Raw genomic sequence first — 26,303 nt, forward strand, 5'->3', positions numbered from 1 at the left:
ATGCCAAGTTTTGTATTCAGAGCTAAAAACTGGACCACCAACCCAAAGCTTTCGATAAAAAAATGCCTTATTTATCACCACTTATGTGCTTAATCCCTTTGGTGCCAAATTATTTTAAAGCAGTTGTACAAACTAATGATAATGAGAATGATTTGAGGTTTTCACAGTGATGAGTATGAAGATTTCTGTCTTCTGGATAATGAATTTCATTGGAAACAATTTTATGGCCTGCATTATTTAAAAAAGAAGTGATAGACCTTTTTCACAACTAACCTTTATAAAATAAAATGTTATTCACAATAACAAACAAAAATGAAAAAGGTAACAAATACCAAAAATTGATAACAATGGAAAAAATATTGCTTGTTTTTCATAAAAAGCTCATATGTATTCTATGTTGTCATTGCCTGATGTATTTTGTTTCCCAGAACATGTTCAGCAGCCTGTAGTACACATGACCCATTAATAATAAACATTACGATAAATCTTGGCACACCAGCTCAGAAAAACACCTCATCTTAGGCAAACAGAAAACTGTCTTTTTCAGTACCTGGTTATGTATTTTGGTGCACATGTGATTCTGTTTAGAGTTGACATTTAACTTGCAAATATGCCTACTGACAATATCTGCAATAAATTTTTCAGGGGGTTGAGGAATGTTGTCCAACTAAACAAGGTACCTAAAAACATAGAGGGTAATGCTAACACTAAGACAAGCCCCTGTATCAAGTACCAAGTATTACCAACCATTAAATATACTGACCATCAATGTTCACAAATGGCTTCCAGCCCAAAGTGGCACTTTGGAACACTCCATACCACATTTCTAGTCCATCACCGAGTTTCAAAATTGTACCGCTTGGAGGAGTATAGAATGAACGTCCAACTTGCACAAACCTAACAAGATAAACATTAATACCATTATCTTATTAAACACAGACAAACAGTTTCACATTAAAGTCTTCATGCACCTCAACAAAACAGCGACATGAAATACAATCATCACTAAAGCGAACTTCAGGGTTGAAGTCTCAACAGGTATGAGACTGTTAATGTCCTGCATAGTCACACACTGCATTGACAGTATGGAACACTGTTTAATCAATAACTGACAGGATACAACAAAAGAACTCAGAAAAAACCCACTCCAGTAACACTTTATCCACCATAAATCCCGTGCAGACCAAGCCTCCATAGCGAAAAGATAGCATCCGACTGTCAAAGAAGAACACAGAATTATCTTCTTGTTAAATGCCTCATGAACTGCACATGTTATACAGCGTTCAGTGAAAGAATTAATGAAATTGAGAAGTAGTAGTTCTGACATATTTTAATGCATTATATCAGAATTTTGGTGGAGAAACTCAGGAAAACCACAAATTACTTAGTCAGAAACCAGGCTAAAGACTCATTATGAACTCACGTCAAACTCTAATGGATTAATTTATTTCTCATGTTTCAGCACTTCATGTCTACTGCACAATTTACAGAATTATACTGCGATTACATCATGAATTCTAGTTGATATATAGGAAGCAGCAAAGCCATATTTTTAAGTATCTTGTTGAGAAAATGGGAGAAAAATATGAATGACATGCCAATAATGAGCTGATTTCTGGTACTTCATACAATTCGTGTTTCTCGTTTAACATCTGAAAAAGCAGAGCTAAATTTTAGAACGTCAATTTATTTACTGATACAGTGTTTTAAGGTAAAACTAAAATCAAACAAAATTATACTCCAAGATAAAACTGACATAAAGCTGAAGCAAGGAACAAATAAACAGAAAATTTAGCAGTTTGTAAATACACTTCAAAAAGGGAAAATCCTTTCAGAATTCTAATAATGTATAGTCATAAAAGGTTTGGAGAGATAAAACACAGTTTATAACTGGTCTAGCCAATGAGTCTGCCATGGACCCCTGAGTTCAAGCCCAGGGCGCAAGCACACACAACTAGGCTGTAAAACGCAGGTATCCACATGCACTCTGTACACCATATACCTGCTACTCCTTTGAAAAACCTAAGTACTGAGCAGTTATTTTCCAGGAATCTTTCAGTAAAAAGAGGGTAGGGAAGTGGCAACTGGTAGAAACAGTCCCAAACACTTGAGAATAACGGAGTTGCAAAGTGGCCTAGTTGGCAGCAATCCGAGAAATTAGAGTGGATTCATCCTCTTTGTAAAGCTGCCTGTGTTCTTTCTGATAAACATTGTGTTGTACGTATGAGAATCATCTTCATCAACATTAATAAACCATATACTATGTAGTATATACCAGTGTTAACAACTGTGGCAAAACTTGACACTCCTGCAACCTCACCACTTCACAGCAATTTTCTACAATCCAGCTGGTGATCATCCTTATTCCCCATGTTAACCCTGACAGGAAAGAGATCTCACCAGTAACCCCTTTCACCCACACAGACCCAAACATACCTACCAAAGACCCATCCGGCCCTGCACAAACAGCACTGTTGTAAGTTAAATCATTGACAACTCAACGCTGATTGATAAATATGTACTGATTACAGAAAAAAATACTTTGAACAGAATCAATTGGAATTTTATATCACAGACTATTATCTAAAATGTCATAAAAATTTGGGATGAAAAATTCCAGTTTTATCATCCTGCAGATTGACCGTTAAACCAAGAAATCTCTCTACGAATAATAACTAAATACATGCAGAGTTTTTACAATACTCATATCCATTTTAATCAACATTCATAATTATTTTGCAAGTTTTAAAATTAACGAACAATTATCATGTCACAATCCTCCTCAAGATCATGATCAAATCTCAGCCAGGTTTTCTGGTTACCATGATTCAGTGCTTTCTAGCTCTTCCTTGGCCCTGCAGGCAATACCAGTGAGTATCTTGAAGTAGACATCTTTCAAGTGTTTACATACTTTCATTCACTTCATTTGACACTACACAATCTCTGTAACTGACACAGTATTGATGAATACCTTACAGACCAATCAGATGTTTCTGGTACACCAAGAGTCACAAAACAGCTAATTAACTACTTACCCATGCAAAGATGGTGCATTGCGCAGCACAACATCCACAGCCTGAATAGCTTTCTGTGGGATTTCCAGTGTACGGTCACTGCTCATATATGTAGAGAGGGATTCCAAATTAACTTGAGATGTGTATTTGATGGTAATCTCACACTCTTTAACCCTAACAGATTCATCATCTTGCACCATGAAATGATCAGTTATCTGAAAAACAAAAAAAACACTTCAGTACTTTGCTACAGAGTATCACAGTACCTATTTCAATAGTTGTATGTACCACAATGTTCAGAACTGAAGACTTATAAATCTTACAACAAATTCACAGGAAAACAAATTTACAGTGGTACAAAGGAAAAACCAACTTTTTTAATTAACTCTGATATGGCAAAATTTGAGACTTTCATAATGATAAGTATGAAGAAGGCTGTCATCTGGGATGTCGCACTGTGTAGTCTGGTAGAAAAATGATCAATGTTTCAAAGGGCCGTACTGCCTCCATTATAAGGTTTATGTCTTTTCATCCACATCAACATTACCAGCAGCAACAGCTTACTGTTGTTAAATTAAACCAAACATACCTCTGGCAGCTCTCGAGTACTGTACAAGTTTTTCCTCCCATCAAAAGCTGGATATCGATCAGGAAAGTTTCTCCGCCTGAATTCTTCCATTGCACGTCTGAAATAAGAGATTATGTATAATTACACAAAATGTTATACAGTTTCAACAGTAATTCTAACAAAACTAGAAACATACAGAAACATGATATATTTATAAGCATAAAAATTCAATACAACATACACAATCTGCATAACATACATGTTTATAATAGAAGCAACCTAGTCTTCTACACTGTGCAATAACATTTTAAGACCTTTAATCTACCAAGTTTCTACTGAGGCATAATAAAACAGCAAGATTTTTTTACATTACAGACCTAACTACTTTGGTCTTAACAATGCTAGTACCTGGAAGTGTCATTAACTTCAAGAAAACTACATGCTACATACTATAAGTTTATATATCAACTTATATAATTTGAATCTTTATTGTTATACAAAACAATGTACATAACCTCAAATCAAAATATCTCTTATGACAAATAAACATAGTTTATATAAAGCGCATGCAATGGACCCACACCTGTAAATGAATTAATATATACCCATAACCGGTCAATCCTATCTTTTTTGTAACAATTACAGTGAAACCTCTATCCATCGTTCCCGGAACTATCGTTTTCCCGGATGCATCGTCCGTTTTGTTCGGTCCCGAATACATCCCATATAAAATAATGTTACGTTTTCCCGCTTCTATCGTTCCTCGAACTATCGTTTTATCGCATCGATCGTTCAAAAATCTTAGTCCCGTCCCACAATTTTCCCGCAATGATCGTTTCTGAGAAATTAAAATGCTGATTTTTGAGATAAATTAATACCGAAAGACGCACAATGTTTTTGGAATACACAGTAGCGGTAACCTGTTATGTCGCCCAACCAGCACAGATTCTTTTGGAATGAGGGGTCAGCGGTGCAGGGGTGATAGTTGGAGTGAATGGCGGTGCCCATTGTCAGAAATTTTACGATTTTAATTTGGGTGCACTCATATTTCTTTCCAGCGATGCCAGATGGCATGTGCAGTGTGAATTTCTTCACAAATGCTTTTATTATAAGTACAAAGGAAAGGCGAGCGAAACTTTTTCATTCTTCTGGTTCATATCGTGTCTTCTACAGCTACGTTTCGTTGAGTTCGGCAGTAATAGTACTTCCATTTTTCCTGTTATAGTCCGCGATGGTTGAGGGAGCGGTGAGGAAGAGGGAGAAACGACGAATGCGAGCCCGAACTTTGCCGAGTTTTGCCGAAGCACACGCTGCATTGGCAAAAGTGAAGTCGTTCTTTTATGCGCTTAATATTAGTGAACGTGACGAGGAAAACATTTTGAACGTGGAAAGGGCCCTGTTTGGCCTAAAACGTAAAGTTTCGACAAACCAGTTGTCCATTAAAGACTTTTTTGGTAAAAAGAAGTAACTTTGAAAGAGAAACATTGTTTTTTTTAAAAAATTTAATGCTTTCCCGCATCTATCGTTTTCCCGCATTCATCGTTTTTATTTCCCACCCCCGCCGAAAACGATGCATCGAGGTTTCACTGTATTATACATTTAGTATTTACTGCCCTAAGATCACCTGGTATAGTAGAAACATGTTAAAACAGAAAAATTTCATGAAAGTCTGACTGAATAAAGCTGTGCAAACAGTTTATCATTAATAGTTTTATTAAATAATGGAACTGTTCTTATCAGATCACTACAGTTCATAAACTAACCAAAGATCCTCATTGTATCCTCCAAGTGTGGTTACAAATGCAACAATCAGTGAGGAAAAGGTTAAGCTTGTCACCCTTTCAAGGCACCCTCACAATTCATTCTGACCCACAAGTTCAAAACCACTGGACCAGAGCATGTATTGTTACAAAAACAAAAATTTAGGATTTTGAAACCTAAACACCGAAGGCAATATTCTTTAAGCTTCATACATAATGTGCAATTACATACAGTAATACTCTTCAACCAGAGAAGAGCTGTACAAATCAATACATCCTCGAAGTTAACATGCATCTACAAATAATGCTATAATGGAGGCAGCAGTCATTAATTCAAAATCACAATGAGAAAGGACCTGCTTGCAATGTACTGTTAAATGAAGCAACAACTGGCAAACCACATTACGTTTGGTCCCTAAAGTTTTGGCTAGCTCCTAAACTTGTAATGAATTTTACCAACACTGACAATGTTGACAATAACAAACTGTAAGTATATAAGCAATGCATTGATTCTACCAAATTGTATAAATACAAAACATTACATTTAGCCTCCTACTTATTAACAACAACACACAAATTACTGTGAGAAAATTAACATCATAGTATTCTGAGTTATCAGAGAAGCAAAAGGTCTTTATTACATGCAAGTCATTAAAAGTTTTAATATTGTTCAAACTGACCTAAACAAGATAGACAACAGGTAAGAAATTCATTTTTGCTGCTAGCTACACAAATATCCATGGATGTCCAAAGTCTTTGAAGGCAGAAAAGTTCAGTATTTGTTAGATTTAAATGTATTGGTACTATAGCAAACACATTTTCACATGCAACATATCTTCAAAACATCATAAAAACTGATTTAGTTCCTAGATTTGTGGGTAAAATAATTTAAAAAACAACAATGCATTGAAAAATGTACAATTAAAATCTTACCAGTTACCAAATAATGCAAATCAGAGTGAATTATTGTAAAACTAAATATAACCATTTTGAAGCTAATGTTAACATAATTATTATTCATTATCTCATAAAAATCATACAAAGTTTACCTGTACATATCATATGCAAAATATAATGGGGCTTTACATACCTCAAAAGTCTTTTTGGAAATGGTGACGGTTTAAATTCCACATCATAATGAATTGCAATTTTGTTCCGAAGCTTTGACAAGTCCAGTGATAAATAGTTGGTTTCTACAACAGTTTTTCTTCCTTTAGTCCCACAACCTGTCCTATTTGGGATCGTTAATGTCTGAATTCTTTTAGTTATAGCTGCAACATCAGCATCTCCAGTCTGTTGCTTTACAGTGCCTGCAAGTTCATCAATGAACAACAAAATATATTTAAAATTTATAAATATTCTTTATTCAAGAATATAAAACTGAGATCAGTTCAACACAAGGATGGAGTTCCAGGCTGAACTCATAAAGGTTATTTTAGTAGTTTACAGAATTAATAAAGATCAGTCTATGCTTCTGTCAGCATTATAAAAGAACGAGACTAATGTTACGTTCGTCAAATATAACCTTGAAGATTAATACTATTACTACATTTGCACGTGTTGATATGCAAACATTTTGCACAAATTTGTAGGTACTTTCACACTAATACTATTATTCCTAGTCCCAATGCTTCAGCTGCTATCACTGCAAAACTGAAAGCCAAAATAAAATGTTCACACACTCACTACGTTGTTTCACATTCTATACAGAATATCCATAGATGTATTTCAGGAATCTCCAAAAAGTGATACTAGTGTTGCTCCTACCACATAACTTTTTGTTTATGCCCTAATGTTGTTAAGTTAAAAATTATTTTAAAATTAAATTTCCAACACAAAACTTTAATTTTAAACTTATCAATCAAACACCTTCCTCAGCACAATATGAGCATTTTTGTAATGAAAATAGAAATGTGCACTGATATTTTTAGACTTTGTAATAAGAAGTGTCTTAGAGTGTGGGTAAACAATTATTTTTACTCACACTCCAGAGGCAGAAGAGCCTCACTAGAAAAATTCTTCATTCTAATAATAGTTAAACACTTATTAATTATTTGCATTGATAGAACATACAATATGCAAGAATTAGGCCATGACCACTTCTTTCCACATCCTTTCCAATTCATTATTTACCATCATCCTCTCATTTGATGCTATATAGTCTGAATATGAGCAACTGAAAAAGTGTTGTTAAATAAACACAGCTGTATCATCAAATACTGCACAATCTTTGACAAATTGTGGGCCATCATAGAAGAAGATAATTGAGAACGGTATGAAAATATGGCAAATATCTGAGTTAATAACAATTAAGAAAAAATTGTTTACATTTCAGTAACAATTTTGAAGTGGTTTTGTATGACTTATGAAAGGCAGAACACAGGAAGATGTGATGGGGTGATACTGTTGACAAGAATTTATCTGCAGCATTAATATAGGATTCAATAAAAAATGCAGACAAACATTACATATTCAGAAGGCATTCTCCATCAGCCAAATACAGAATGTATTAACCCAAGACCTTGTTTCAAGTACCTGCTCTTCCTCTGCCAGCATCGTAAGTAGGAGGTTTCAATGGCTGTTGATTTTGAGGTTGTGAACAATATTGTGGACCTTGAAAACTTTGTCCCTGTGACTGCTGTGATGGTCCAGCTACGCAACCACCTGACAACACTGGGGGTGCCTCGTGTTGCTTTTGAAGCTCCTTATGTTGTGATGATCCCACTTGCTGCCTAACAGTTCTCATCAGAGGCTGACCTCCTACTGCCTGCTCCTCTCTCTGTCCACTAGATTTCTTCCCTAAATAAAAATTTTACATTAAAATAAGATTTTGCTTAACTAAATCCATGGAACACAGTCCTTCTTGAGAATTTTATGTCACTCGACCTATCAAGGAATTCAATGCCATTTACGAAACCTCAAGGTTATGTTCACAAGAGCCTGTACTAGTCCATGCCCTGGGTCTAATAATTCAGGAAAAACTAAAACAATTAAAATATTTATGTTACAACAATGGTTGACAGGATGCCAATGGCAAAATTAAACACCATGTTACTTATGAATATATCTCTCAATTAACAAAACAAGTTTAAAGAAGTAAATGGTAAAACAGTCTGAACTAATAAAGATTAAAATAGATGAACGCATATGGACAGGCAGGCAGACAAGCATGATTTTAATAGGTGCTTCATTGGATTGCATGCTCCTGAAAAGTTAATGTCTTCCTCCAAAATTTCTGGGCTAGCTCCTAATACAAACAAACATTTTCACGACCTACAATAACATATTCCTCCCACTGCTCTGATAATTCTTTCTGCTTCAGAATAAAACTAATAAGTCTGCAGATCTCAAAACATATCAACTGCAGCTGTAACTACTGCATGAATCAACTGTGCCAGAATCTGATCAGTAGATGGTGAGTTAAGCCTTTTAAACTTTTAAATAAAAATCCCAACCTCTCACAAACTATTCCTAAGTTATAACTCAGCTGTATGCATCTCATTTTGCCTATCATCATTAACATCATGCACATTCTCTAAAATATTTGAAAAAAGTTATGTATAAGAGAGTAAGTGATTTCTTAAACTCGAACAACATCCTTGCAGGTGAAGAATTTGGATTTTGAAAAAAAATCTCTCAACTGATAAAGCCCTGTTCAACATACAGAATAAATTTTAAGAGCACTAAATAATAAAGTGCATGTTGGTGGAATACCTTGTGATCTTCCTAAAGCATTCAATTGTGTAAATCATGAATTATTACTATCAAAACTAAATTTTTACGGAATTAAATATAAAGCTGGTCAGTGGTTTAAATCATACCTTCATGACAGAAAGCAACAAGTAGAAATAAAATCATCAGATTCAAATGATAGCGCCTACACAAATTGGGGTGTTGTAAAACATGAAGTGCCTCAAAGTTCAATATTTGATCCTCTGATTTTTCTTGTATTTATCAATGATCAGCCCCAACCATAAACTCTCAGTCTAAACCTATACTCTTTGCTGATGATACTAATATTATTATTTCACATCCAGAAATTGCCTGTTTTCAAAATTACATAAATGATGTCCTTGCTAGATTAAACAAATAAATTGAAGCCAGTAAACTCACATTAAATTGTGACAAAACAAATTTCATGAAATTTTGTACTAACAGCAGAACTTGTGTAAATCTAAATATATGGTATGACGAGTAGATAAAATAATGGAGGAAATTGATTCAAATAAAATTTCTTGGCCTACAAATTAATAACAATTTAGACTGGAAAACACATATGCAATACATCATCCTTAAACTGAGCTCGGCATGTTTTGCTATAAGGGCAGTTGCAGCACTAATGAAAACAGAAACTTTAAAATTAGTTTCTTTAACCTACAATCTGAGGTAGCAGTCCACCTCATAGGGCCATATCTCAGAAATGGCCACCTTCACTATTGCAACGGTAGGCAGTGTAATTAAACTAAATATATTAAGAACAGAAACTGTTTTCTACCAACTAATGGATAGGCTGTAACAAGATATACAGCTACTTGTGAAAGTTCTCAAAAAGTAAAAGATCACAGAGAACTGGGTCTCCTTAATATTATATCAAACAAGACACAAAGTGGCCACAGCTTACCTTTCTTCCTCACCATGTCAGAATCAGAATATCTACAACAAAATATAAAAAATTAAAACATAAATATTTATTAATTAACTCTAAAATTGTTTCAAACGTCAATTTTTATCATGAAAGAGATTATTAATCACAAGCAAATAATGGTTGTGACATAAATTTTACAATTTCACCCAAAACCATTTCTTCAGTGATCTTACTTTCTGAGCAGGCAAGATTACTGGATTTCACAAATCTGAATTTAAATGCTTTTATGTAGGTTAGACTTAAGGTTCCTACTCAACTGCGTACTATTAAGTGCCAAGAATAAAATGATTTCTCAATAAAATGGCTTTTAGATTTAACTTTTTTCACAATTCTCTGCAGCAAATTTTACATTGCTAAAAATAAATATGTTAATGTGGAAACCTTTCAACAATATTAATAAAATACCACTTAACCAGGAAGTGAGTACAGACCGATTGATATTTGATACTCTTGCCACAAAGATGTCAACTGTGCCCCTCAAGCGTAATGCCAGCACCAGAACCCAGAAAACAACAACATTCAATCCATTCACCAACCAAATGTGGCGAAGTCCTTATCATCCCGCCTTTATATTTTAAGTTTCTGGTTCAAATTTTGACGTAAACACGTCTATAAGGAAGGGTCATTCGGAAAAGAAATGTAACGAAAAACGAAAAAGTGACAGGAAAATGTGTAAGATACGATAACAATGGTTACCTAGGGAACGTCATGTTTACTCGGCATTATTGTGTTACCTAGGAAACGTTACTTGGCACTGTGTTACATTACTTTCGTTATTGCGGAAATAGCTGAGCTGCGAATTGTTTGTAGAAGTCCGTCGTGGACTAGGTAATTTTGTGCTGGTAAAAACGTTTTACAATATCACAAGTACTTATCTTATATAAGAATTATTAACAAATTTATCGTTGTGATAGTAAGTTGCGTCATACATTGTACAAGATGGATGACATTGAAGCTAAAAGACTCCACAACGCAGAATAAATGAGACAGTACAGAAAAAATTAAAAAAATAGAAGAATTAAATAACGAACCTAAAGTTTCCAAAAAAATACCGAAAACAACTGCTGAACGTATAAGGGAATAAAGAAATCGCAAGAAGCAATTATTATCAATTAAAGAACCTAAAGTTCCCAAGAAAATACCAAAAAATACTGCTGAACGTATAAGATAATACAGAAATCGCAAGAAGCAATTATTATCAAATAATGAACCTAAAGTTCCCAAGGAAATACCAAAAAATACTGCTGAACGTATAAGATAATACAGAAATCGCAAGAAGCAATTATTATCAAATAATGAACCTAAAGTTCCCAAAGAAATACCAAAAACTACTGCTCAACGTATAAGATAATACAGAAATCGCAAGAAGCAATTATTATCAAATAATGAACCTAAAGTTCCCGAGGAAATACCAAAAACTTCTGCTGAACGTATAAGATAATACAGAAAACGCAAGAAGCAATTATTATCAAATAATGAACCTAAAGTTCCCAAAGAAACGTGGGTTGGTATTGCGACCTTGATTGTCAACCCTTGTTTTAAACACGTTAAATTAAATCAGTTACAGGGGTCTGCACTTACAGTCAACTCTCTACTAGAACAACAGTATCTGAGTCTTTGTTCTCTGGTCTCAACGCGCACACACACATCTGTTCCCCCGAGCTGGGAGCTCTTCACATACGCAAACAAATCGGCCCGTAGCACCCAAATGGACACGCTGACCCCTCAGCCGCCACGGTACACGAACCCGGTGCTCTCACACGCAGCCGACCAGACCTCTCGTTGGCTCCACTCACTCCACTCTCTCTGCTCCTACATGTGATACACAGCTCAGCTCTTTTCAGACTCACTCGAAAGCCGATTGTTCATGGCAGTAAACAAACACAACAATGTCAATAAACAGATAACTAAACTGTTTCTTAGGTAACACAACAATGCCAATGGTCTCGAAAGCCGATTGTTGACGGCAGTAATGAAACAACAATGCCCATAGGAGTTCGTACAGCAACGTCCATATAAATAGAAACTTGATTCACAAATCTACGTATCTGGTAGGAATAAAGAATAAAGGAAATATTTAGAATAAAGCCAATATATTAACTTCCTTACAGTATAGACGTATTTACTTCAAAATCTCAGGAACCGTGGTTCCACTGACAACTTTTTTACCAGGTTAACTGTTATAACATCTTTTGTGGGTTTCCTCAGCGCCTTCAGCAAATGGTAGGTTAGTCATACATAAATCTTCTAAAAATTGGAAATATTAGTGAGTTGTAAAATATAATTTACCTGCAAGTGTTTATTGTATTTAAAAATGGGCAACTAATAAGCCCATGCTAGATACTATCAAAATTAGCAATTTCAAATCTGAAATATTTATATATGACTAACTAGATTGCTTACCGAACAAGAAGGTGCATCACCGAATTAACCAAAGCCCTCCACCAGACCCTGACCTGGGCCAACAAAATCCAGTCTCCTTCAACTCCTATCTCCCATAGATCCCGCCTGACATTATCCTCCCATCTACGTCTAGGTCTCCCCAGCGGTCTCTTCCCCTCAGGCTTCCCAACCAATAACCGGTGCAAACCTCTTGTCCCATCCATGCACGCTACATGCCCCGCCAATCTCATTCTTCTCGACTTAATCACCCCGACAATATTAGGGGAGGAGTACAGATTTTTAAGCTCATCATTATGCAGTTTCCGCCATGTCCCATCGTCTTCTCTCCTAGGCCCAAATATCCTCCTCAACACCCGATTCTCAAACACCTGCAATCTGTGCTCCTCCCTCTGAGTGAGAGATCATGTTTCGCACCCATACAAGACAACGGGGAAAATTATTATTTTGTGTACTTTAATTTTCAGGTTCTTAGAAATCAGACTTTTATATAAGAGATTAGAGCAAAGCGCTCTTTTTGGAGCACTTTCTCTAGAGTCCTAGTCTTCCTTTCTCGATAATTTCGCGTTTTTCGTCTATCGGTTTCTATTGATATTTAATATTTCGTTTATCAATGTAAGTCTTATTTGTTAAATAGGTCTGATGTTTTAGTTCTTTACTTCGCTGTTCAGAGGCCAACTGTTCTTGGTCAGTCAACTTTCTACGTTCAACCCCACCCTTGCTAATCTTCGTCTTAAAATCGATCATAAAGTCAGTTTTCATAAGAGTTATCGTAAACGTAATATATCGAATGAGTAGTATTATTAGTATCACTTTACCTTGTTGCTGTTGGTACTTCAAGTACTTGATAACGTTTTCTTTCACCTTTCTTCATTTCTTAAATAGTTCTGATGTTTTAGACAATGAAAAGAAGGTAGCTGAATGTAATGTAATACAATGAAATGTAATGTAATATAATGAAATGAAATGTAATGTAATGAAATACAATGTCAAAATTATTTAGTCTACAACGCACTTTTTCTACAAGCGATTCACAGCTCAACTCTTTCCGCAATGACGAAAGCCAACCAACCAAAGAAGCTAACTGAGGGCAGAGGCCTGCGCAAGCGCAAGCATCGTCCCTACCTAGGTGAAACCATTCCTGCGCACAAGACGCATTGCTGGAAATGGTAAACGGTCGTAATATAAGAACGGAAATTTTGCTAACGCTAAAACCAAACCAACCAAAGAAGCTAACTGAGGGCAGAGGCCTGCGCAAGCGCAAGCATCGTCCCTACCTAGGTGAAACCATTCCTGCGCACAAGACGCATTGCTGGAAATGGTAAACGGTCGTAATATAAGAACGGAAATTTTGCTAACGCTAACGGGGTTTCGTCGTGGCGGGGTTGACGGCAATATATACTAATGCAACAATGCCGAGTAAACAGATGACGTAACAATTAGTTTCTTAGCTAACATAACCATTGTTGTCAATCCATATCAACAATGTGTAAACATGGACCGACAACAATGGTCAGTTTACTCGGCATTGTTGTGTTACATTATTGCCGTCAGCAATCCTCTTTCGTAACAAGATGGATGACATTGAAGATAACATTACATTACATTACTTCCATTTATGCAAATTGGGAGGTTAAGACATCAATTGGGTGCATTTTTCGATACTGGGACAAGTTATCAATGTTCCAGTAGATGTTAATAATATGGCAACGCTACTACCTAGAGAATTGGACGATGATTACAGTTTCAACGTCCATATAAAGAGAAACTTGATTCAATCTACGTATCTGGTAGGAATAAAGTATAAAGGAAATATTTAGAATAAAGTCAATATATAAACTTCCTTTCCGTATAGACGTATTTACGTCAAAAAGGATTTAGGAGCCATCACCCTCAAAGTTACTCCCATATTAAACTTCAGTTACTCGCACCGACGTTGCTGAAATGGCTTGCGGTAAATGTTACATTTCTCAACAGAACAAATTGTAAGATTTGAGGTTTCCACAGCGGTGAGTATGAAGACTTCTGTCTTCTGGGTTTTTAACCGACGTTTCAGAGGTCATACTGCCTCCATCATCTGGGCGATGAATGCCTCGCAAGTTGGTGGTAAGAAATGTAAGGCATTTGTGGGAGCCCTGAAGAAAGGAATCAATGGAGTGAACTGAGGTTTGTGAACATAAATATTTTTTTTTTGAGTTTTACAATTTTTTGTGATTGGTGAGAAATAATTGAGTGTTTATTTGAAGTAAAGACATTTTCTCTTTTGCCCTGTTCAATTTGCATTGGCCGTACTTGTGAAAAGAACATGGTAGGTGCAAAACCAAGGGTAACAAGTCCAAGATGGATGCTGGAAATGTACTGTAGTTAATGTGGTTTCCTAAATGCCTGATTCTATGAAGGTTCTGAGGAAGAAGGGTTTTTCCTCATCCGCCCATTCCCATTTCAGGTGCAGTTAACTAACTTGCAGAGTAGTGTCCTTTGTGAGGACCTAGTAATCCCCCAGCTGTTCAAGAACTTCTGTTCCTGTTTTGGAAACTGAACCACAAGAGCCCATTTGTGGACCTGAAGTCAAGCCAGATTATTATAATTAGGTCTACAAAGTCTTCTCTTCAAGTTTCTGAATAAAATTTTATATGAATTTTACATCTTCCCTGTACAAGTTATTTGCCCTACTCATAATATATAATGGTAAGAAAAGAAGTTACCAGTGTCGAACAGAATTGTATTGAAATAAAATATTCAAATATAATAGACAAAATCATAAGAACGTGAATATTTTGAGGGAAGTCGGTGATTCAGAAAGTGCAGCAGCTGACGTGCCATCTACAGGAGGTGTGTATTTTGTTCCAGCATTTTCTGGCCTCTATGCCCCATACTGGCGTAAGGATGCACGAGCGTAAGAATACATAGAATGAAAGATTGTTGTGAAGAAATGATATGAAGGAATTCATAGAAAAGGGTCTTTTTGCTCAGCTGGTGAACAAATAACCAACTGTTCATGGAACATGTCACAGTATTGTGTTCTGAACCAGTTGCGTTCAGGCCACACCCTCACACTCCATTCTCTGACCTTTGCCTAGCCTTCTATATGGTCTCTTCCAGTAAGATATTCTAAAATTCTGTTCATGCTACATATCTTTTGAATCTGATTCTCTTTGATTATCCTGATAATATTTGCTGCTTCTTATTACGTAACTTTTGTTTTCAGCTTATTAGCTCCAAATATGTTTCTCAGCACTGTGTTCTTAAATTCCATTATCCTTGCTTCCTTTTAGAGAGACAAGTGTTCATCCATTCAAAACAGAAATTTTAGATACAAAACAAAGTTTTATACGTTTCTTGTTAATTTTGTTGAGATAAATAATATTATAATTTCTTTAAGTTATTCATATTGAACCCCATGTTTAGTATCAGACAAGTAATTTAATCTTAATTTTGTATTATATTTTGGAGCGGCAGTTTTATGTATTCATTTGGTGTGCATCAAGATCATCTTCATGAACTGAAGAATTTAAACTTTTCAATGTTTTTAATTTATAACCGTTTTATGTTTGTAGCATTATCTGTGGTCTGAGCCAGTTTACAACGGGGAATCACATTATTCATGCTGCGCTGGAGGCAGTATGCTTTCAAACGAGAGACATTCTAGAAGCAATTGCCAGGGACTGTGGTCATCATTTGACCAAACTGCAAGTGGATGGCAAGATGACTGAAAATAAGTTGTTGATGCAACTGCAGGCAGAACTCTGCAGAATTCCTGTTGGTAAGTATTGTGCTTTATGTCTGTAAAGGGATAAGTATTTGGAATCATGTTATTGGTGTTTCATCCCCACAGTTCAAGAATGTGCGTACCAGATATAGGCCAGTAGAGACGTTAATACAGAGAGTGTACCCTACATATGGCAGTAATGGTGATATCGCTGAAATGTTGGTATTTGTATGTGAGTACATGGTGTCACAGTCCATAATAACATCATCAGATTTGATATTGGATGCAATACCATTGACTCAGACACAATGTTACTTGAAAAATCATCAAAATATAACTAAGTATAGGTGGGGGGGGGGTTGGGCTAGATCAGCTATTATATCATTGATATTGAATGCCATACCATTATCACTTAGAATGCCACAAAGTTATATTGCCTAATGAAGACAAATCCTTCCGCTTAAACAACTACACAAATTGTAAAACGCTTAACATTAATGAAAGAAAATAGTTAACTAAAATGTATGAATCCAAAACTAACATACCATGCTATGAAATATTTAGTAAATAATAATAACTGATTTATATTTTGATGGGTTTTCAAGTGACACTGAATTCAGAAAGGTTATAAAAAAGAATTAGTTTTGTTATTAAGATGGCTGTCTTCTTCAGACTCACCATCATGAAAACCTCAAATCCTACCTCATTTTGTTACGACTTCTGCTTAGAACAAACACCTGCATACGTCAGCATCGAAGCTCTGGGAGTAGCAATGGTTGCAAGCCAAGCTGAAGAGATTGGTGTTTGGGATTTGTATAAGGAACCTGGAAGTAGCATTCACCTCTGAAACGTCTGTAATCTTCTACCATATGACAGCATTAAAACCCACAGGACAGCTACCTTCTTAAAAGGTACGTTTAAACATTTTCAACACGTTAAGTGGTCCATCACTGCGGAATGAGATGATGCCCAGATATATTGGAGGGCAGGTGGGGTGCTAGAAGCGTCTCACTGGAAAAGTTCGGGTATGTTACAAAATGTTAGACGTGGCTAATGTCTGGACTACTTGAGTAAATTCTGAGCTTCTAGAAAAGACTGTACTTCAAGGTGTTAACAACCCATTATATTACTGATATCACTCTACAGTTCACAGTCATGACCATTATTTTTCTAATACTTGCCATTTATATGCATTAAGCAAGTTAATAAATAAGGCAGTGTGAATGTTGAATCATACCAGAGTTACAGTGCACAAATATCAGCCAAGGCCTAAGCAGAACAGCAACATTTATATTATTACGTAACTTGAAGGCAAAATGGCCCTCAGGTTCAGCAACTTTTCTAAAAGTAATAGAAGGACCAGAAATAAACTTTATTCTCATGCAACACAAACTAAAATGTTGCAAAATACTTGTGCTGACCCTGAAAGTGAGACTGAGCGCCTGGTAACCGAGGGTGAGGATCCACGCCAAACTGGTCTTCATCATCATCGACAATGTTGTCATCGAGAAGCAGGAAGTACGGCAGAAGTACCGTCTTTGCCCTGATGTTATCCCACGTGGTGTCCTGTAGTAAAAATCACAAGCATTAATAGTATGGAACAGAGCGCTTAATGCAGACTGAAGCCTGGCAAAGCAGAAATGAGAACACCTCAGTTTAAAACACCCTTCAATTGTCAAGAGAGTTCGTACAAAGATCATGAAGTGAAATCTTCTGTGTAAATATAAACTGTGCTTTGCAATGTCACATTTAGTGGGATGGAAGTTTACAGTTGTCTGGTCACATACTGAGAGGTTTCTTCTGAAACTCTGACCTCCCAGCAAGTACTGCAGTTTCTTCCTAAGCCTGTTAATGTAATTCTATTGTGTAACTAATGCCAGTATTTCCAGAATTATTGCACATGAGATGTTTCATTAGGAGGAGCCATTCCCAGAGGGGCAAGGGGGCATGGGTAAAGCAGTCTATGTTGGTCCATTCCATAGGATCGGCATCTGCAAATTTTGCTTAACTTAAACGGTACATGTACTCTTGTCTCTATCCTATAACTACAATTAAACTAATATGCCCTGTGTTTATTTTGTATCTACAGGGTACTTAATTAGTTCAGCATGAAATACATCATGCTTCATGTCAAAATGTGGGGTTCTGATCACTCACCCCACCACACGGATAGTCCGCCGCTGGGAACACAAACCACACTTTTTATTTATTTACTGAAGTTCAAAAAAATAATATGTAGAAACATTACTAAAAGCCTTAAAACTGCACACTGGGTTTTCTTATTAATACAGTAGAGTCCCAATTATCTGACATTCCATTTTATCCAAGTGCCATCTCAGAATGTTTCATTTTACCAGCTGCCAACTCAGTACGTAGCAGAATAAATCACACTTCCTGGCCAAGCCCGTTCTACATTTTGTGAAATCAGTTTCTTCAGAGTGCCTTCATTATTGGATTTGAAAAGAATAGGCGTTAGCAGCGCTACCCTCGTCTCTTTCTTCAGGCTTCTGGATTATTTGACATTTTTAATTATATAATCATCCTTACATCCTGTTTAGATTTGATAATCAGGACTCTAATGTATTAGATCCATGAAGAAGGCAGTTTACAACTGAAACATCTATATTTTATGGTAACAGATGTGTGAAAAAAAACTTACAGCATAGAATGGATGCCTCTTCATTTTCCTCAGCACTCGTTCTTCCCTCGACTGAACATAATTTGGTGTCACTCACTACGAGATTTGCCACTCCTGGTAGGAAGTGTTTGAGCATTATCACAACTGTTTTCAGATTTCAACTGCAAAAGAAGACTTAATTCATTTCTCTCCCATTAGAAAGACTCATCTCAAATTACATTCCAAAGAGTGTTTCTCAGTTTTCTCACTTTCATGATAATTGGCTATATTAATTTAGGTTTCCAGTTTTTAGTGTTTTTCGCTTTGGGAACCATTTCCTTCCCTGTCCCACACATTGTTTATTCCCTGTATAACCATAATTACTTATTTCCTGTTGGCTATCAGGTAGTTTTCTGCCTGCATTTTGTTTTCTTTCCTAAAGTTAACTCTCCACATGTAAATGCACCTACTTCACTGGCATTAAAACAGAAAACATACGAGGTGCGATCGGAAAGTTTCAAGACTGCGCCTATAAAAACCTGTACACTTATCTCAGGTATTAAATTCATTCATCACCCTCGAAGTAGTTCCCCTGGGAGTGAACACAACGATCCCAGCGCCGCTGCCAAGCCTGGAAATCTTTCTTTGTCAGCCTGTCAAGCACCATCTGCGATTCTGCCTGAATCTCTTCTATCGTCTCAAATCTCCTTCCCTTTAGCTGAATTTTCATCTTTGGGAAGAGGAAGAAGTCACACGGAGCTAAATCCGGCGATCCGGCAAGATCTTTGAGCTCCTGACAAACGAGAAGTCAATTCTGCTTCTGGTCCTCAGACAGGAGCCTTGGCACAAACTTGGCTGTGATGCGTCGCATGTGGAGTTCTTCCTTTAGAATCAGCTGACAGGTCCCATAGCCTATCCCAACAATGTCGCACAAGTCGTTGATGGTACGACGTCGATCTTCGTGAATGGCCTGCCGAATCTTCGTAACATTTTCGGGCGTTGTGCTCGAAGATGGTCGTCCAGAACGCTCGTCATCATCGACAGAGGTTCGGCCATTTTTAAAACGTGAATGCCACACAAAAATTTGAGCACGACCCATTGCGGACTCCCCAAATGCTTGCTTTAGCATTTCATAGGTTTCCGTAGCCGTTTTGGCGAGTCTTTGGCAAAATTTTGTGCACACGCCATTCCGAAATCGCAGGAGGGTCGGTGTAATGCACTACCAAAACGCCCGTAACTAAGAAACAAATGCTAATTCGATGATGCCGGCTGGCACAATAATTCACTATGAATGTAGGCCGCACCCCCTAGCGGCAGAAGCTCGTACTACATCCGGTTCGTCCTCTATTGACACAGTCTTGATACTTTCCGATCGCACCTCGTATATTAACTGGTCTTCGTTCGGGGCAAACTAATCCAAATTAGGACAACGGCTGAAATGAGCCAGTTTCATTTCTTCACACCTTCCATCACAGTCGCTCACAACGACCTCCGGAAACAGAAAAATCAAGAATAAAATCAAGCAGAGTTGTTTATTTCTTGCATCCGATGTTACCTTGAACATTTCTAAGAGCAAACAGTTGCTTTCTTTGTAAATCAAGATGACATAGTAATTGTAGCCAGACATAAACTACGCTGAGTTTTCCTTGGTTTTTCTTGTATATTTCTTATTCGTACGTTAAAAGTCACTTTCCTAACTTTACTCTTCTATTGATATTACAAAATCATTCTGTATTTACATTTGACATTGATGTCCTCAGCAAATGAGTCCACATTATTAACACATATAATGATAATCCGCTCAGGTTCTTCAATCTGGACGGACAGACAAATATGCATTAGCCAATCCACCAGATACCAAACAGGCGACTGCACCAGATTCAGAAACCACTAGTGGTTCAGTTAAATTAAACTGTATCATTATTTTTACATCCTCATGGAATGAAATAATTACCATGCTGTGCCCTGTCCCCTCATTGCTTCAGGGGCCAAGTACTGTGGAAAACCGCAGATGGAGTATGTGTCGCATATGGACCCTCTTGCCATATATCAACCCTTCATACATGTAATTAGGTATGACTGTATGTAGTGTTTGTTATTTCTAGTTATTATTAATAGATACCTGTAATCGTCAACATATTGTAAGGGTCAGTAAGCTACAGATGCTACAAGCCAGACTGTGGAGATAATGAACCATAAAAATGATAAGAAGATTGCTATACAAAAATCCGATTATACTAATACCCCACGCGTCTCTAAGTAAGTGTGTCACCCTACGGTAAACCCACGCACCTGTTGATGAGTATTTGCCCCTCCGGCACAGGACACACTTTTAATCCCCTTTATAAACCACTGTCTGTAAGCACCACGCGGACTACACCGGAATTCACCACCGAACGTTGCGTTCTACTCTGCATCATGCCTAATAGTTTACTGACCCGAGCTATAAACTGGTGTAACTTTGTTTCAATAAACAACAAGATATACATATATCTACTGAGTTGCTACAAATAAGCTTGAATTTCAATTCTTAAGTGTCCAACGCACCCAATCAACAGACTTCCGCTCGGTCTACGCTCCCGTATCCCATCACCATCCTTCGAGATACAACATATGTTAGTTTATCCTGCTGACAAAACATTTTACATGAGTTACGTGTGACAGGGCTTGAGACACAGAGATGCTACTCACTAGCTGTGGTACTAGAAGCAGAACACTGAGGATTGCTAGCACTCAAGATTGTCAACGGAAGCAGCACAGAGCCAGTTCAGTCCATCACCTACCCTCACAACCTCTTTCTCTAACATCCAGCTTAATGTGTATTCCTGTCTTCTTCTTGGTCTTAGTGATTATGTCCTTGAAAACATCCATGATGCTGAAGAGTGTCACTCAGGATCTTGATCTACGCCCCCTGTAATTAGTCATGAATCATTCATAACGTTATGCACAGGATTTGTGATAAAACAACAGGGTAATGATTAAGCATCGGAAACACTTTGCTTTTGCCAGACCACTGTTCTGAGAAGGCGTTTAAGAAAGCAGTGAACCATCACAGAAAGATCGATACTGTTGGAAAAAACATTTTTGATTGCCTTAGTTTAGGGATAACAAAATCTGTACCTTTTACAATTTTCTTCTTCTTCTTGTTATGAATTCTTGAAAAAAAGAAAAGATCTCCAATAATTCTGATAAAAGAATCTTATGCAACTTCAACAAAGACTTGGCTGGGTTTATGAATTTATAGTTAGATTCAGCTATTCATAATTATTAAGGTTTGTACACAGTTAAGAATTAGAATAAAAAGAAAATGATAGTGAACTCGTGTTGGGCTGCTATCATCTTGCTTCAGTAACAGCCACTGCTTAACGGATCAGAAATCAGGTGTTTTATAAGCTGGAAATGCTAATTGTACTTACCACCTACATGCAGAAGGTTAGTCAGAGTGGGGGAATCACATCACCTTAAAGGAAAATTTAATTTACTTTCTTTATGAACATTGTTTACAATAGCTAAATGCTGAATCTTAGAGAGTAATTCATCATGAAGACAACACATAGAGAATTTTGTAATAATTTCTGCTCTAAAATGTAGAATTAAAGCAGTCCCACTATGCACTATGTAGGCGCTTGGGGGGGGAGGAGGAGGAGGAGGAGAGTTGGTATAACTCCTACTCATTCTTAACCTCGGCAATAGACGGGGGTGAGTGGTCAGCATATGACAGCATCATTTCTGCTATACGTTTGATTATTTGACAGAATTTTGCGAAAACACATTTGACGGAATTCCCCCGGCATACAGAGTAATTCTGCCATGTGCCTGGGGTAACACCACCTTATACAAAACCCAAGATAAAGTTAACGCTTTTACTTAACTGGTGAATTTACTTATTCACCGTATTTTGTATGTTAATTTTAAGTATTTTAATGTGTAATTACAAAACATAACCACAAAATATATGTTACAAGACAGCAGATTCACGATAGACATATATATTTGTACTTTTAAATCTAATCACTTGTATTTTGAATAACGAACACTCAGTTACACTTACCGTGCAATCTTCTAACTTTAAAACTTAGAAGACATGCGCCTACAACGAAATTTTCCTTCACAATACACAAACGACTCCATACAGACCGCCATAATAGCTCTGGACGGTTTGTATGCTCTCACCAGAGATGTCAGTGCGAACAGAGCGCGCTGAATTCAAATCGTTCTTCTTTAGTCATTATCCTCGAGGTACACATTCATTCAGTTAATGCTATTAGACCTTCCATCTCCAAATAACTCAAAGACATAGAGATGCCGGTAGATGGATGTGGTCTATGACACACTACATCAAAGCAAAAACTAATGCATGCCATAGGTATTATAATCATATAATTTGCATAGGGTACATTTCTTTGCTGGTTTTCATCACCATATTGTTTTATTCTCATAATTAAATGAGTGGTAGAGGGACATTTCCCTCTCCTTTGGGTTTTGATTTTGAATAAAATTTCCCTTTCTGCTTCTCTCATCCTAACTTCATAAAAGTTTTTAACAATATCCGAGCTCTGGCGTCTTTGTGAATGTATTCTACACTAAGATGCTGACATCTTAAATGAAAACAGATCGTTTACATGTTAGATCAGACCTTGCAACACATCAACACATCACACTCTCATCAATCACAAAGTAATGACAATGTCAAATGTGCGAGGAGTCAGAATATGAGACAAGTGAAAAGGTGTTATTACTCACAAGTAGGTCTGCTGGATGTACCTTCATTTAATTTCTGATGGAAGGATTGTGAAATAATATTCACATACTGCTCTTAATTGACTGCATCATAAAATATTTTTCTTCTGATAATTTTAACACATCACAGACCAACTGTCAATCATATTTAACGGGCTACAGGTCCTATCATTGGATTCAGATCTGGTAGAAGATTTAGAATGTGAATGTTAGTAGCTCTTATTATTTCTCCGTCCTTTCTTTGTTTTATGACTTGTGTAACAGAGAGCTATAAAAGCAACTACAGAAAGATCTTATGAAAAATGGGATTTAAATAGGATTGTTCTTACACAGAGTTTATAACAGGATTGTTGTGTAATAATGATATTACATAAAGCATCTACATATATGAATCGGCCATTTTCAAAGCCAAATTATGACACAAAATTCACTTTCATGAAACCTAAGGTAGAAAAAGAATCAGGCCAGAAAATATTTTATTTCACCCTTGTTTCATTTTTGGCAAATAATAATTGTTATTGGCCCCAAGAATGGCTAGAAAGTCAGTTTTTGACACGGCTATAATTCGCTAACATCTTTTGTATCTGTTCTTATAGCTGAAGTTACTTTTTTTGGACTTGTGTTGTTTCTGTAAGTACCCATATAATATTTACTCGTGTGGTTATTCTTCTCTTTTCACTTTTGGGGTAAACTATTTAAGTCTCCGTGGTTTTCAGTGGTTTCTTAGTGGTCAAAATCTGATCAAAAAGCCACTAATAAAATAACAAGAGTTCAGGACACATCGTTTTGTTGAAAAATATATTATAAATAAGGCTGCGAGCGCGCATTATGGACATTTACTGGTACAGCGAATATTGCATTTACCCCTGGCGACTGGCATGATACAACTGCTCAGTTATCTCAAGACGTTTAATCAAGCGGTTTTAAAAATTACCTATTAATATATAACAGGCAATAGTCGGTCCATCTGACTGTCCGTTTCCTTCGGTGGGATAACCTTCGGATAATTACACGCTTCTCACAGTTTTGAAAATTAACCGCTAGGAGTCTACGTAAACCGCATCTTCCTAAAATAATGAAATGGCAGACTAAATAGTTCCTCTTGGACACACAAGACCGACAAAATTATTGTCTTCTTCCTAACTTTAAACTTTGTCACAGATGAATAAAAGAACTTATTGATCGGTGTGATTCATGCGAAAAGAAAACAGGCAAAGAAAATGTTCCCTTAAAAAGAAGCAACCGCGGGAAAATCATAAACTTTCGTATATTTTGGAAAATTAGGGTAAATAGTCTAAATAGTTGTATTTCATTATATTCCCATACGTCTCTTCATAGAATAAATGTCAGTACAAAAGATGTTCCTCCGGGAGAGACGACGCTGGAATAATTACAGGTTTTTTACTTCTAAACTTAGTCACAGAGGTGTCGAAAAATATGCAATGACATGTTTGTCCTAAATGGCGAGTCACAGAAATAAATAGTAAAATGACAGTTCTTCTTTTTCTGTATCCTCAAACACACACAAACTTGTTCAAAAAGTTACACACCGCGTGTCGCAGGAAAAGTGGAAATGTTAAGTAAAAAATTCATTAACCTACATTTTACCTTCTTTATATTCATACAAAACTGAAGTGAAAACAGTTACATTAAAAGTGATAAAATGGAGGTCTAATTCTTCATATTTTTTAAATTATCTCCGAGCACATTCACGATCGAGCAGGGTTGTTCTTCAGAAGTTCATAGTCACTCAGCTATTCAAGATACTTCAAGTCTTTTATGGAAATTTAACATCTGTGACCGTGTTCAGAACTCCGCACCACCGGTCCCTATACTCAGCTACAGTCCACGACTGTAATATTGAGACTTGCAAGTCTCAAGATTACAGTCCTGGACTGTAGTTGAATCGTTTCCACGCTCTGTTTATTTATGAATCGTTTTAATATTATCCTCCTATCCATACCTAGATTTCCCACGTGGTATATTCCTTTCAGGTTTTCCAACCAAAACTTTTACGTACGAGTATTGTCAGGTACATCACATCAGAAGAACTTTCTCTGCGGAACTTAACAACGATATTCTTCATAAACATTGCCTCTTAGTGTTATATGTAAAGTATCACTCATTGAACATGATTCACATTTAACTGCAAACACACTTGCTGCTGTTGTTACAGAATGTACTCACTTTTTAATAATATCAGCTGTAGCCTGAGATAAAATCAGGGCACGTGCAAGAACTACGCCGAACTTAATTATTCGGGTTCCTCGTGACGCTGAGATGTTGATTTACTGCAGTTGTGCTAATTATATAAAAGAGTAATAACTAACGTCTCAACTTTAAGTATAAACATATGTTTTGATGACTGAAACTCTTGTGTCACTCACACTATAATCAAACGTGTTAAATAAAAAATAAAATTCAATAAGATATATTGAAACAGCAATGATTCATAGGTGCATTATCATCGTTACAATTTCCATTGTGCTTAGTGTAAGGCTTACACTAATAAACACCTTTAACTGAAACTGTTTTCGGGCCTTGTTCAAAATTTCACCTCAAGGTGAAACAGTCCGGATCAAAACATGTTAAGAGAGACCTATGTACCAGAAGCTCTCCTGACACTATTATTGATAGTCAAATAGTTTTGAATTCCCGACGTTTGATACATTTGAGGAGGAGGTATGCATATATCTAATGGGATAATTTCGGCGTGTTTGTCGTCTGGAGGTAGATTAGGTGGACATCCGGGTGCACGGCGACGAGATGTAGACGTAGAGTTCAGACACTTGTTCGAGTAAGGCAGTCGATGATGGAACTGTGTTCTCAGTCGTGAATCTGTGCAGTGAT

General features: G+C 36.6%; 2 protein-coding genes across 6 annotated transcripts in view; one reads left to right on the forward strand and one right to left on the reverse strand.

Annotated features, from left to right (window-relative positions):
• The window catches only part of LOC147872030 (protein argonaute-2-like), a 36,513-nt gene extending 17,618 nt beyond the window's left edge, over nucleotides 1-18,895 (reverse strand). For 2 of the 5 annotated variants that reach the window (XM_087359514.1, XM_087359513.1), the window contains exons 1-7: nucleotides 18,756-18,895; nucleotides 17,518-17,662; nucleotides 7,878-8,141; nucleotides 6,433-6,652; nucleotides 3,604-3,700; nucleotides 3,036-3,229; nucleotides 764-897 (exon numbers count right to left, since the gene is read on the reverse strand). In XM_087359514.1, coding sequence (XP_087215640.1) covers nucleotides 764-897; nucleotides 3,036-3,229; nucleotides 3,604-3,700; nucleotides 6,433-6,652; nucleotides 7,878-8,141; nucleotides 17,518-17,662; nucleotides 18,756-18,779 — 1,078 coding nt within the window. In that variant the 5' untranslated portion in view covers nucleotides 18,780-18,895. Of the gene's footprint in view, nucleotides 1-763; nucleotides 898-3,035; nucleotides 3,230-3,603; nucleotides 3,701-6,432; nucleotides 6,653-7,877; nucleotides 8,142-9,963; nucleotides 9,996-11,568; nucleotides 11,852-13,205; nucleotides 13,446-17,517; nucleotides 17,663-18,755 lie in introns of those variants that run through there. The other 3 variants (XM_087359517.1, XM_087359515.1, XM_087359516.1) reach the window with 3 other exon arrangements.
• Nucleotides 16,060-18,761, forward strand: LOC147872031 (glycerol kinase-like). The gene is made up of 3 exons (XM_087359519.1): nucleotides 16,060-16,150; nucleotides 16,825-17,007; nucleotides 18,186-18,761. The coding sequence occupies exons 1-2, from the start codon at nucleotides 16,093-16,095 to the stop codon at nucleotides 16,941-16,943; spliced, it is 177 nt and encodes a 58-aa protein (XP_087215645.1). The 5' UTR covers nucleotides 16,060-16,092; the 3' UTR covers nucleotides 16,944-17,007; nucleotides 18,186-18,761.
• Nucleotides 18,896-26,303: the final 7,408 nt, after the last annotated feature.

Source organism: Zootermopsis nevadensis, unplaced genomic scaffold (assembly GCF_977971745.1).
Source record: "Zootermopsis nevadensis isolate Lab colony 2312 unplaced genomic scaffold, Znev_1.0 Znev_ptg000031l, whole genome shotgun sequence".
NCBI classification, from domain to species: domain Eukaryota; kingdom Metazoa; phylum Arthropoda; class Insecta; order Blattodea; family Termopsidae; genus Zootermopsis; species Zootermopsis nevadensis.

Coding starts and splice junctions, on each gene's coding strand:
- LOC147872031 (XM_087359519.1), top strand. CDS start 16,093: ATGACTGAAAATAAGTTGTTGATGCAACTGCAGGCAGAACTCTGCAGA. Junction 16,151..16,824: donor ACTCTGCAGAATTCCTGTTG/GTAAGTATTGTG, acceptor ACTTCTGCTTAG/AACAAACACCTGCATACGTC.